Source organism: Eretmochelys imbricata, chromosome 6 (assembly GCF_965152235.1).
Source record: "Eretmochelys imbricata isolate rEreImb1 chromosome 6, rEreImb1.hap1, whole genome shotgun sequence".
Classification (NCBI taxonomy): Eukaryota; Metazoa; Chordata; order Testudines; family Cheloniidae; genus Eretmochelys; species Eretmochelys imbricata.
The window spans coordinates 111,852,161-111,865,397 of NC_135577.1; the positions used below are offsets into that span (position 1 = coordinate 111,852,161).

A 13,237-nucleotide genomic window follows, 5' to 3' on the forward strand; every position below is an offset into this window, starting at 1 on the left:
TTGAAGGCACAGTGTTGCTCAACAGATTCTACTCTGAAGAGGCGCCCATACTTAGTGAGATCAGTAGGGGCAGGACTGAGAACCTCCATTGCACTGCTTTGTAGGAGCTCCCTGTACCCCAGTGGGGTGTGTGGCAGCTGGGGATCCCCCCCTCTAATTAATACACGCGCGCGTACGTACACACACACACACGCACGCACGTTGTGGAGTGGGTCTGTTTTGTTTCTTTGCGGGTGAGGAAATTATTCATTCTTCTCTCTCTCTTCCCCCCCCCGCCCCCATTACCTCCTGAACTTTCTGCACCAAACCTGGTTATTCAGGTCTGGGGAGTGGTTTTTCCTAAAGGGTTTAAGCAGTGGGGAGAAGAGGGCTAACACCCTTCTGTCTAGCTCTTTAGTATCCAAATGAAAACTGCCCAACTGTACGTATGGTGGCCCCAGAAGAATTATGCATGGGGATGAGTCTGCCCCATTGTCAGCCTCACAACAGGGAAATACAAACCTGAAGGACGGAGTGGGCCATTATCCAGTGTTGTTGTAGCCAGGTCAGTCCCAGAATATTAGAGACCGGGTGGGTGAGGCAATATCTTTTATTGGACCAGTGTCTGTTGGTGAGAGAGACTAGCTTCTGAGCCACACAGGGCTCCTCTTCAGGACTGGGAAGCTGTATAAGCTCGGAAGCTTGTCTCTCTCTCACCAGGAGACGCTGGTCCAGTAAAAGATATTCCCTCACCCACCTTGTCTCTCTGAATGGGCCAAGACAGTTTTACAATCAGTCTTCTAGTGTGTCTGGTCTAAGAATGGTTCCTTCCCCTGCTGAGACCCCGACCCCCACACCCAAACCCCTCTGCTGAGCCCCCACAACCTTCACCTGGAACCCCCTAACAAGCCCCTGTGCATCAAGATCCCCCCCCCCCCACCACCACTGAGCTGCCCGCACCCAGATTGTCCCACACAAAATCCTCTCACCCCACGCCTGGAAACTCCTCCCCCCCGCCCCGAGCCCCTTCACACTTGGATCCTGCCTGGTTGAGCTGACCTACTCCACCTGTGGTGCACCTGGCACAGAGGGGCAGGCAGCCCAGGCCTTGTGCTATGTCCAGGTCGGGTGCAGCCTCACCATGGAGTCCATGTCCTGGGAGTGGGGCGGGGCTGCAGGGTGATCTTCCACCTTCATGCAGCCAGTGGCCTGTGCTCCCTACTGCCATGCTGGAGCCTCTGTATTTATTTATTTATTTATTGACAAATAAAACTTGCAGAATTTAAAAACTTTTGGCACAGAATGCCCTCAAGAGTAGCTCATGCTTCGCACCTTCAGACTGCACTGCTGTCTTGCATGCTGTGTGCGCTGATAGCGATGAGCTAGTGGAGACAGGAAGGGAAGCCTGACCACACCTGAGCTAGGAACAAACACAAGGAAAAGCAAAGGCAAAAAAATGGCGAGCAGCCAGCATAAACTAATAAACAGCCTGCTTTGTTCCAACGATACAGCTTTCTGGGTGAGGCAGATATGCTGCTGCTGAGAATCTACAGTAGGGCTGTATTACTCAGTTGGGAACAGGTGGTGATTTATGACTCTTGGGAGTGGTGATGTTTGGGACAACGCCGGGGTGGCTGGATGCAGCAGTAGGCCCTTCTGCTGCAGATAGAGGAAGGACTCTTGCTCCTACTTGCTTCAAGCTCAGCAATGGTGGTAGGCGGAGGGGAGGGCAACAAGGTGCACAGGCCCTGATATGAGCAATGCTTGGGAGAAGGGCAAATTGGGGCTCTTCTCCCCCCCACCCCCACCCGTAACACTAGGAATCTAGCAACTGTGATAGGGACTCACTCTTAGGTAGTGATGTATTGGGTATCTGTATGTAACTAAACTACTTTGTCAGCATTTAAATAGGATAGCTGAAAATGCAGGGCTCGGTCTTGTAATTGAACTTCAGCACTTCCTCGTCTGCTATTGTAGGGCTTGTCAAAACAGAGCTTGAAACAGTTTAACTGAAACTGGTTTAAAACCCATTGATTAAAAATTTGTTTAGTTGTGAACCCCTGTGTGGACACTTGTATATCTGTTTAAAACTGATTATATTGGTTTAGCTTGCACATTTAAACTTACAGGTTTCAACTGCTATAAACCAAGTGCAATTGTGTGAACACACAAAGCTGCACAGGTTTAAAAAACAGCTTAGGTTAAAATCATCCCTGTAGTTAAACTTCATGTGCCAGGGTTAGCTCTTTGGCAGAGTAGCCTGTCAAAGCACTGAATTAGGTGCGGGGGTCGAGGGATCTTAGTTTCTCTCCAACATGGGTGGGTTTTAGGGCTTGCGTGTGCATAGAAATGTACCAAAATAACAATTCCAAAATAGTTATTCTAGATTGTGCCCCCATGGGGGTTATATCGAAATAACTGTTCTGGAAAAATTATCAGTGCATAGACAAGCACTTGAGCTGCTCTTATCTGTGTCACTTGTTATAGTGGAGGATGAGGTGGATGGCAGAGGAAATGGGGGATGATTGGGGTGGTGGGGAGCCTTTTATTCCCATGTTCTCCTCTCTTGTTCAAGGCTGCTGGGAAGGCTGGGTGCTGGTAGGAGATGTTCTTCACAGCCCCATTTCTCAGGGCAATATCTAGGGCCAGAGGGCAGTTGTGCCTGACGTAAGGGAATAATAGAAATGTAGGACTGGAAGGGAACTTGATAGATCATTTAGTCCAGTCCCTTGCATTGCGGCTGGACTAAGTATTATATAGACCAGTAATACTCAATTAGGTCTATTTGTGGGCTGACTTGACAATTTTATGACAAGAGGTGGGCTGTTTGCGCAGAAGGCTGACAAAATAATAATAAAAACCCTTCAGCTGCCAATAAAGACCTTGATTGCAACTTAAGTATTAGTGTTTCTATCTTTTAACAAAGTTTATAAATCAACATTATTACCTGGGTTTGTAGCAATCTCTAATGAGAGAGGTGACATCAACAATCTCTGGCAAGCTTTGTGAAGAGTGGTTTGTAGGAGGGGTCAGGGCAAGGCTCGTGCACTGGTGAAGATGCTCATCTGTCAAGTGATTGTGGTGGTGTTTTTAAATAATGTTGATGGTAGAAAACCCGGAATCAAAGTGGTACGTTGATCTGAACATTGTTAAAAGATAGGTGGCTGGATTCTGGTTATTGGTCAGTAGAAATCCAAGTTCTACTTCTCTGAAGTTTGCCTTCAAGACATCTGAGCTCTCGAAGGTGCTTCTCAGTTAGAAATTGTAAGGCTCATCAATTGAATCAAGAATGTTCTATTAGCAGAGACAACAAAAAACAAATCCTTTGGAATTGCAAACTTCTCAATCAGGTTGTTTAGGAATTCTTGCATCATTTTCAGTGACGTTTCAGCTGTAGTTTCACAGGAAATGTAGAAAAGTACAACATCTTTCCTGTTACGTCTGTCTGAAAGATTTCAAGATTCCTCTGAAAGGTACACACTTTTTCAAACACATCCCCAACACTGCTTGCCCAGCCTTGGAACTACAATTTAGGGGAATTAGACATGACCAGTAATATCACACAGATTTATATAGAAGGGAAATCATTAATAAATTCCAGGAACTTGCAAACCTTGTTTGTCTTGTGGCTTTGAAAGAAAGTCTATTATTTCTTTTTGACGCTCACAAAACCTCTCTAACACACACCTGCTACTTAACCAGTGAACATCATTGTACTGCAACAGGTCACTCACTGTATTTGGCTGAAACGTCTTGTAAAGAGCTTTAAAAAGCTGCTGTTGCAAGCTAGAAGTTGAGCATATGTAGTTCACTAATCTCATCAGAATACTCATTGTTTTTTCAAGTCCCCAGACAGCTTACTGCACAGGACAGTCAGGTGAATGATGCAGTGAAGTATATTTAATGAAGGGTGTATCACTGCCAAATGTGAAGCAAGCCATTCTCTTTTTTCCCTGTCATGGAGGGACCTCCGTTTGTAATGAACAAGATTATTTTTGGCAGATCTAAAGCTTTTTTTTTTTTTTTTTTTTTTTTTCAAAAAATCCATTTACTTTTTCAAAAATGATCTCTCCTGTCATGTAGGTTTCTAATGGTATTAAACATAAAAATTCTTCCGTGAAAATTTCACAATCTTAAAATTTAACAAACAGCAATAGCAGGGCAGTGTCACTTAAACACTTGATCATCCACTGCCAGGGACATCCATTTGGTGTTTTTTGTTTTTGTTTTTTAAATTGGACAGCAGTGCTGAAAAACAGACCTCGTAAACTACTTCCAATCTTTGTGCTGCCGTGGAATCATACGGGAACTTGCTTCACATGGTTCACAATATCATCTTTGTTTTTATCTCCAGCAAAAAGCTCCTCCAGTGTTTCCGATGTGCACTCATTCACAAGCTCAGCATTCAGGAAAGGCTTTCTCTCTTTTTAGCTAGTACCAACAGTATCTGAAGAGAAGCAGCTGTTACTTTGTCCTGCATGATCACTGATATTGTGAGGAGATATTTGAAGCGTGATACGAAAACTTCAGATTTTCAATTTTGTCACGTCTTGCAACACTGCCAGGATGGCCATGTTGAGTGGTACAGTGCTTTGATTCAAAGTGGTGCTTCGCACTGATGACTTTACAGACGGATACAGTGGTTTGACACGTTAAACACAAGTGTTGCATTTAAATGAGGTGGAGTAATAAAAACAACCCATTGTCCAGCTTGGGTTAAAAGCTCGGTTTTTGCTGTCGACTTTGACGTTCACTCACATCAGCATTCATTTTTTGGCTCCATTGCCATCACAGATGAGAAGAATGGGCGGTGTCCTAGCTCAATGGTAGCCGGTGCTATCGCAAGAACTTAAGGTCCAGCAGTAAGTTCCTTACTAAGGAAGTCCTAGGCAAATGATGGGCTGTGCGTCACTCTTCATTAATTTAATTATAAAAATTTTTAAGGTGAGTTGGTGGGCCACACAGGAAGCCTTGGTGGGCCACATTTGGCCCATGGGCTGCCTATTGAGTATCCCTGATCTAGACCGTTCTTGACCGGTATCTGTCTAACCTGGTCTTAAAAACCTCCAATGACAGAGATTCCACAACTTCCCTATGTAATTTGTTCCAGTGCTTAACTACCCTGGCAGTTAAAAAGTTTTTTTTTTTTCTTCTTTTTCTGTAATGTCCAACCTAAACTACCCTTGCTGCAATTTAAGCCCATTATTTCTTGTCCTGTCCTCAGTGGTTAAGGAGAACAATTTATCATCCTCCTCTTTTTCAAGTATGCAAAAGGGTTGTTTTAGACTGTTGTCTCTTCTCAAAACTAAACAAACCCAGTTTATTCAATCTTCCCTCATAGGTCCTATTTTCTAGACTTTTATTCATTTTGGTTGCTCTCCTGTGGACAAATTGGAGACAGTCCAGATCTTTCTTGAAGCGTGGTACCCAAAACTGGACACAATACTCCACTTGAGACCTTGCTGAATAAGGTGGTAGAATTACTTCTCATGTCTTGCTTGCAACACTCCTAATACACCCCAGAATGATGTTTGCTGCTTTGTCGGTGGTGGGTTTTTTTTTTTTTTTTGGCAAGAGTATTATATTGTTGAATCCTATTTAGTTTGTGATCCACTATAACCCCCAGATCCTTTTCTGCAGTACTCTTTCCTAGGCAGTCATTTCCCATTTTGTATTGTGCAATTGATTGTCCGTTCCTAAGTATAGTACTTGCATTTATCCTTACTGAATTTCATCCTTTTTATTTCAGACCGTTTCTCCAGTTTCTCAAGATCATTTTGAATTTTAACCCTGTCCTCCAAATCACTTGCAACCCCTCCCAGCTTGGTATCCTCTGCAAACTTTAAGTGTACTCATCTACACCATTATCCACATGATTCATGAAGATATTGAATAGAACCAGACCCAAGACAGATCCCTGTGAGACCCCTCTCATTATGCCCTTCCAACTTAATTATGAATCATAGCTAACTGCCTTCTGAGTATGCTTTTCCAACCAGTTGTGCACCCACCTTTATAGTAGGTTTGTCTAGGCCAGAGGTTTTCAGACTTTTTTTTTAGCTGAGGCCCCCCCTCCTCCCCCCAAATTTAGTTTTTTGGTTGCGCTTCCCCCAACATGGACATAGATAGACACAATACCTGCTCCTCCTTCCCCCTTGGATTTTCAGGGTGGGGGAAGACATGTGGGAAGGTCTCTGGAGGCAGAAATCTCTGTGGTGGGTGTTTACCCACAGGCTGGGTGGCCCGCTGAGGTTAGTCAGAGGCGACACTCCCTCCCTAAGCCCTGACCCAGACTGGCTTGAGCCCCACGTGTTCCTCCACTCCCCCTTAAGGGGCTGAGCCCCACAATTTGAAAACCTCTAGTCTAGCCCATCTTTGGGAATGGGGTGGCAGCTACACCCAGTGTCAGAGAGGGCAGGGATTCCCCCATGTGTAAACCAATATCTTGGGGCCCTTTATACCTCTGTTGGGGGCAGGGCAGTCTTACTTTCCCCATGTATTAGCAGGGGTACTAAATGTCCAAGGGAAAAGGGATGAGAACAGCCACTAAGATGAGCAGTGGGTGTGATGGTGATAACGTTGGAGTACGAGCTGTCTCAGAGCAGTCTGGGGGGGAAATCTGAGATGTTGGAGAGAATATCGGGGGTTGGAAGTCTGTGGAAAGAAGGGGGTCAGGCAAGGTGACATCTGTCACCTTCAAAAACCTACATTTGTGCCCCCCGTGTCTGTCCCACCCCTTCAAAACATATCCCCACTCTTCTGCTCCTTTCCTCAGCTCCTTAGTCTGTGGGCTCCATCTTGATGCCTGCTTCTCTGTGGGGAGAGGAAGGGGAGCTGTGCTGGACAGGTAGAGAGATGTGGGGGGGTGATGCAGGTGCAGCAAAGGGGTTTAACATACAGTGTGTTCTGAGGGTGAGGTAATCCTTGCCAAGGAGCCAGATGCAAGGAAAGGAGGAGAGTTGGGCGCTTGTGTGTGTGGTGCAAAATCCTTTTCCTTGTTTTTAAAAAACAAAAACCCTTAAAAGCCCCCCATCATCATTAATGCAGAATTAGGCCTAGTCCTGTAGTTTTCAACCTTTTTTTTTTTTTATTCATATGTGGACCCCTAAAAAATTTCACATGGAGATGCGGAACCCTTTGGAAATCTTAGACCTAGTCTGCAGACCCCCATCCATAGAGCACAGGTTGAAAACACTGTTCTGTGGTAATGACCACCTTTCACTGTGTGACTTGCACACAGTCCGCAGATCCCGAGGGGTCTGAGGACCCTGGGTTGAAAACCGCTGGTCCAGTCTAGACCTAATATGTAGGTCAACCCAGCTGCATCATCTGGGCTGTTTAAAAAAAAAAAAAAAAAAAATATGTATGCCCTGTGTGATGTATTTAGGTCGACCTACCCTCACTGTAGACACAGGTAAGTTGACAGAATAACTCTTCCGTTGACCTAGTTACCAGCTTTTGGAGAGGTGGATTACCACCTTTATTGAGGGGAAAAATCCCTTCCTTCAACAGGAAGTGTCTGTACTACAGTGGCATAGCTGCAGTTCTGTAGTTTTGCTGCTACAGCTGCTCTAGGGGAAACGTACCCTCAAGGTAGCACCTTGCGCCCTTTCATGTGCAGCGTGGCTAAATTTAATCTCCTGAAAACCAGTAAATAAGGTGTTTCCTGGTTTTCAGAGGCTTTACATTTAGCTACTCTGCACATTCTGAAGGGGCACAAGGTACCACTGGGCACCCCTTAACTCTGTTATCGAAGTTCTTTTTGGCATTTAAGTAACTGACTCCTGAATCCTAACTGACAAAACGCAGCCTAATACATTCTTTTTGGGTGTAGTCGCCTGTCACTGCTTAAAGTAAATCTTAATAGGAGTCTCTCACTAGTTCTTGTGCATTTATTTGTGTATCGATAAATGGTGTGAGGTTCTCTTTAGATATAACCTCTTATGGTGGTAGACGTTTTTGGTGTGTGTTTTTTTTTTCCTGTTCAGATACTTTTGTAGTAGGCTGAACAATGGGTGAGTAGAACTGAGATGCATAATGCAGTGGAGCAGTATTCTACAAGTGATTGGCATCGGGGTTACCTATTTTTTCTTTTCTCACAACTCCATAATTTTGGTTTGTTAGCCACATGAGAGGGTGAAGCTCAATCCCGAATGTTTCAAGATCATAGCAAGTTTTGTTCAAAGTCCAGTTATTGTCATACTAAATTAAGATGTTTTTAGAGTCTCTATAGACCATCCCGTCTCCACCCTGTCATTCTCCAGAGAACGTTGGCTTCTCTTTTACTCTCTCTCTCTCTCTCTCTGTGTCAGTCATTAATTTCTCAGCATCTTCATGGCAAAACAGAGAGAAAATAAACTTTTTTGCATTAGTGCGGTGAGGCGTAGAGATGATGCAATTTTCAGCATCCAGATAATTGGGAGTAAAAATAATCGGAATCTTTGCATTATGTTAGAGGTTAATAATACCATTTTTAAAACCAGCTTGTTATTGGGATTTAAACTGTTACCTGAAAACATAACTTAGGTTTGTTGTCTAATGCCAAGTTAAGGAGAGGCAATGTTAAAAATCCACACAGCCTGAGTGGTCAAAACATTAAAGTTCTTTGCATGCACCCACCAAATGTTTTTATGTAGCCTGACTGTTCAAGAACACGTACTTAGAATCATCTATGATTCTGGTTTGAAGAGACCTCAGGAGGTCATCTAGTCTAACCCCCTTCTCAAGGCAGGACCAACACCAACTAAATCATCCCAGCCAGGGCTTTGTCAAGCCAGGCCTTAAAAACCTGTAAGGATGGAGATTCCACCACCTCCCTAGGTAACCTATTCCAGTGCTTCACCACCCTCCTAGTGAAATAGTGTTTCCTAATATCCAACCTGGACCTCCCCCACTGCAACTTGAGACCATTGCTCCTTGTTCTGTCATCTACCACCACTGAGAATAGCTGAGCTCCATCCTCTTCGGAACCCCCCTTCAGGTAGATGACAGCTGCTATCAAATCCCCCCTCACTCTTCTCTTCTACAGACCAACCAGCACCAAGTTTCCTTTGACATACATAACTTTCTGTCTCTGCTGCAAATGAGTTTAAAAAGTCAATCCTGTTCTGATTTCACATGTATAGTACCCTGGGGTAGGATCTCTATTCGCTGCTTCTCATCACTAAGGGTATGCCTACAGGGCAAAAAAGAGACACAGCAGCGAGTCTGAGCCCGGTTCTACAGACTCAGGCTTGTGGGGGCTTGTACTACAGAGCTAAAAATAGCAGTGTAGATGTTCCTGCTCCGGCTCTGAAACCCAGTGTGGGTCATCTCAGAGCTTGAGCTCTAGCCCAAGTGGGAACATCTACACTGCTATTTTTAGCCCCGCAGCATGAGCCTAAATCTGTAGATCTGGGCTCTGAGACTCGCTGATACAGGAGGCGGTTCAGTGCAGATGTATCCAGGAGAAGAAATTCTTAGAACTCTGGTCCTGTTGTGTTTTATATATTATTAATCAGATCGGGGCAGGGTATGTGTCATTCTATATGTGAAGCATTATAACTTTTTAGCACTCCATAGAGATTTTGTAGTAGGAATAATAATACCCAGCTCTCCACTGGTAGCTAGATATGAGAGTTTTTCTCTTAACATTGTGCTGCCAGTACTAGTAATGGATTTTAACTACACGTGCTGACTCAACGGAGAGAGGCTTTTGGTCTATCGACTCCATTTTTGGTGTGTCTCCTTCTGATAACTCTCTCTCTTCTAATATCTTTACTGTACCTGGCTAATGGTGTAAGGAATTGAACAGCAGACTGCCAAAAATTTGAGGTACACAAACTTGCATTGGTTTCAGAGAGAGCAACTTGAATAGCAAGCGATCAGGAACATATGTGCACATGGCTTTGAATTGTAGATTTTAATGCATTATGCTGGGCAGCTCTTTATTGTGATGTAACAGACCCATGAACAAAGAGAGCCATTTCCCTGTTTAGAATAACTGTACAAACGAAGGCCCAGATTCTAATCCCAGTGACCTCAATATAACTGAGATTTGAATCTGGCCCAGAGTGTATGAAATGTCAGTGTGGAAATACTTAGTTGGAACTGGAGGGTGGCTTGGGATAATTTACAGGGATTTGTAAAAAAAAATCCCAGAACGTTCTTCATTCCATGTGCCTGTCCTGAAGTCCTAACCTAACTTCACAAGGAAGCAACCATAGCATTCAGGATCTCGTATCCATAGCATCTGGTTCTTGCTCCTTCCCTTCAATTAACAAAAGGCAGAAGAGAAATAATCAAGTATGCTGATGTAGAATGTTAATTAACATTCGATTTAGAGCTTCCTGCACGAAAGAGGGTGAATGTACTTCCTCTGTCACATTGTATTAAGAGTGATATATAGAAGAGACAAATAGAGACCTCTGATCTAAAGGGGGAGAGGGAGGAAGGCTTTTAACCTTGTTAGATTGACTAAAAGCTGGACGATAAGCCACTCTTGTACCCAGTTTGCTTCAGTACTAGCTGGCGATAAGATTCTTGAATTTGTTTTTAACTTTGCTGTATATCTCTCTTTTTTTTCTTAAGCCAAACTTGCAAGACGCTGTCAGGAGAGAGAGAACCTTGGCATGCTGGTCTGGTCACCTAATCAGAATCTGTCCGAGGCAAAATGTAAGTCTATTTTGCATTCTTATTTTTTTTAAGTGGTTTATTTTTAAGAAGGGGAAGTTACCTTTTTACAGCAGAGAGCGATTACGCAGTGTGATCGTCTCAGTGGGCTTCAAAATGAATTTGGGAATCTTAAAAAAGGACCGTATACAGGGTTTCATTCCTTACTGCAGCTGCCCGGAATGCCATATCCATTGGGGAGGAGGAAAGACCTCTTACAACTTCCTTCCATGGTATGAATTTTTGAGGCTCTTGATCAGCAAGCTGCTGTGATCTTCCAGTCACATGCTGCAGGTGCTGTAGAAGGTAGCAGAAATAAAGTTTCTGGAGCCAGGAGGAGAGGCATTTTCGGGGGAGGGAGGGAAGAAATCCTGTCCAAACAAAAAAAACGACGACTCCAAATGCTCAAAAACTCCATACCTGGAACTCAAGTATAAAGTGTGGGAACGATTAGAGTGTCTTTGATTTCCATGTGAGAGCAAATTTTAAACTGAATGTGTCCCTGGGAACAGGTTTCAAATGGCCATTAACTCATGGCGGAACAAGTGATAGAAATGTCTAATTGTGGTTCACTTCCTGAAGAATTACAGTGTCTTTAACATAGTTACCATTTAAAAGCTAGCTCTCTTTATTAAAGTGGAGGGGGTTTATTTTGTTTTAATTTAACTTTCTGTGCTGTGACCTGAGCACAGGACCAGGAGCAAGGAACTAGAAGTACTACTCCCAGCTCTGATACTGATTCCCTCTATGGCCTTGGTCAAATCGCTTGACCTTTGTTTTCATTGGCTGCATAGGGGTGATACACCTCACAAGGCCGTTGTGAGGGTTTGCTGAAGACTAAGAATACCTATACTGCCTCCTTTAGCAATCTAGTGGATAGGGCATCAGACTAGTAATATCCTGGATGGCCTGAGTTCTGCTGGGTGACTTACCCTCTCACAGCCTGCCCATCTGTAAAAAGTGGTTGATGCTTTGAAATCTACAGATGAAAAGTGCCATATAAGTGTAACTTCTACTTCCTCCCCTAGTGGTGAGGTCAGACTGCCAGTTAGTGAACTTTGTATTCCTATTTGTATGCATTGTATAAAATCTCTGGAGGGGAGAGTGCTTCCTTCTTGTGTGTGTGTGTGTGTGTGTGTGGTGAGGCGTTTACAGATGGAAACAAATGTGTTTTCTTCCTGGGCCACCTGCTAAAATTTGATAGTCTGCAAAATCACAAAAGATTGCAAGTACCTGGCTTCAGATATGGGGGTTGATTTTTGGCTTTGCAATTTTTAGCCTCTTGCTGTTAGGAATTGGATTTCTTTTTGAGCTGGAGGTGGTGAGCGTAAGTGTAGTTGGGGGTGGCTGTATGTTACCAACTGGTACCATTGGATATAATGCATGTGAATAACCCCCAAAGGGAATAATTGACTCTGTCCAAGACCTTGCATCTTTGGAGCAATGAGTGTCTAGGAACTTTCTCCTCTCAAATTTCATACAGGTGAACTTCGAACTTTGTCTGTGTCTGACCATACAGCAATTTTATTATACTGACTTCCAGGGCAACATGCCATGATTTACAACCGTACAAAATCTGAACTGGCCCCGTATTGTTCCTGCTGCTCTCTTTTCAGAGAGTTAACAGTGTTTGGAGAGTGGTGCCTTGTACCGATCTCCCATACTGTGGGGAGACCCTCCCCATGAAGGACTTAACTGCAGCAGGTCTTCATAGAATTTCTTTTTATTGTAGGGCTATTTGACGTGGAGGGGGTTTATGGCTGAAAAATCAGGACTGTGAGGATGGCTTAGACAATCCTTTAGCACCTGTGTAGTACCACTTTGGCTCATGTCCAGGGCCCCAGCCCACACCTGCTCTTACACACAATCTTACTGTTGAAGGTTTGCTTTACTTTCAGGGTCAAGGCTTAATGGGAAGAGCCAGGTAAGCACAATAAACAGCAGTTAGCATATATCCTTGTCCTAGTCAGTGTAGCCATCCTCTGAAATAGAGGCGCATGCTGAAAGATTCCATGAAGATTTCAGTGGTTTGAATTGAGTAAGGGCTTGTCGAAACTACAGGAAAAATGGTTGTGGGACCAGGTTACAGGCATCTTCCTTTGACGTAGTCACACCATTACACTGTAAGACGGATCTTAACTGCGGTACAGACTTGCTTGTCCAAGGCTTTAGCGCAGGTCAATTAAAACCTAGTTGCGCCATGTATGCTTGAAGATGGGACAGTGTTTTACCTATGTTGGAGGAATATACTGTAGTGGTTTTGGCCCTGTCTACTATTTACTGGCATATTTGTTATTTGCATCCCTCGGCTTGTTAACTATATTCCTGGGAGTCAATAACTTTTCTGCTCCTTTCACGCTCCCCCACACACCCTGAACTGAGTGCTGTCAATAAGGGGTTATATGTGTGCTACAGATCCCCAAAAACCCTTTGTTACAGAGTGTCACTGAGATGGTTTTACCCACTGGCAGTTTCATGAACAAAGACTGAACAATAAAATGTTGTATGCTCTGACAGAGTAGAGCAAGAACAAAATCCCTCCAGTCTGCCCTAGGTCAGCTCCCGACTATCTCTTAAAATAGCTGTGCTCGTCTCTGCCCAGTCAGTC

General features: G+C 44.0%; 1 protein-coding gene across 1 annotated transcript in view; it reads left to right on the forward strand.

The window, feature by feature from the left end:
* The window catches only part of RCOR1 (REST corepressor 1), a 125,400-nt gene that overhangs the window by 45,861 nt on the left and 66,302 nt on the right, over positions 1 to 13,237 (forward strand). The window contains exon 3 of the mRNA XM_077819400.1: positions 10,549 to 10,632. Within this exon, the coding sequence (XP_077675526.1) occupies positions 10,549 to 10,632 (84 nt within the window). The remainder of the gene's footprint in view (positions 1 to 10,548; positions 10,633 to 13,237) is intronic.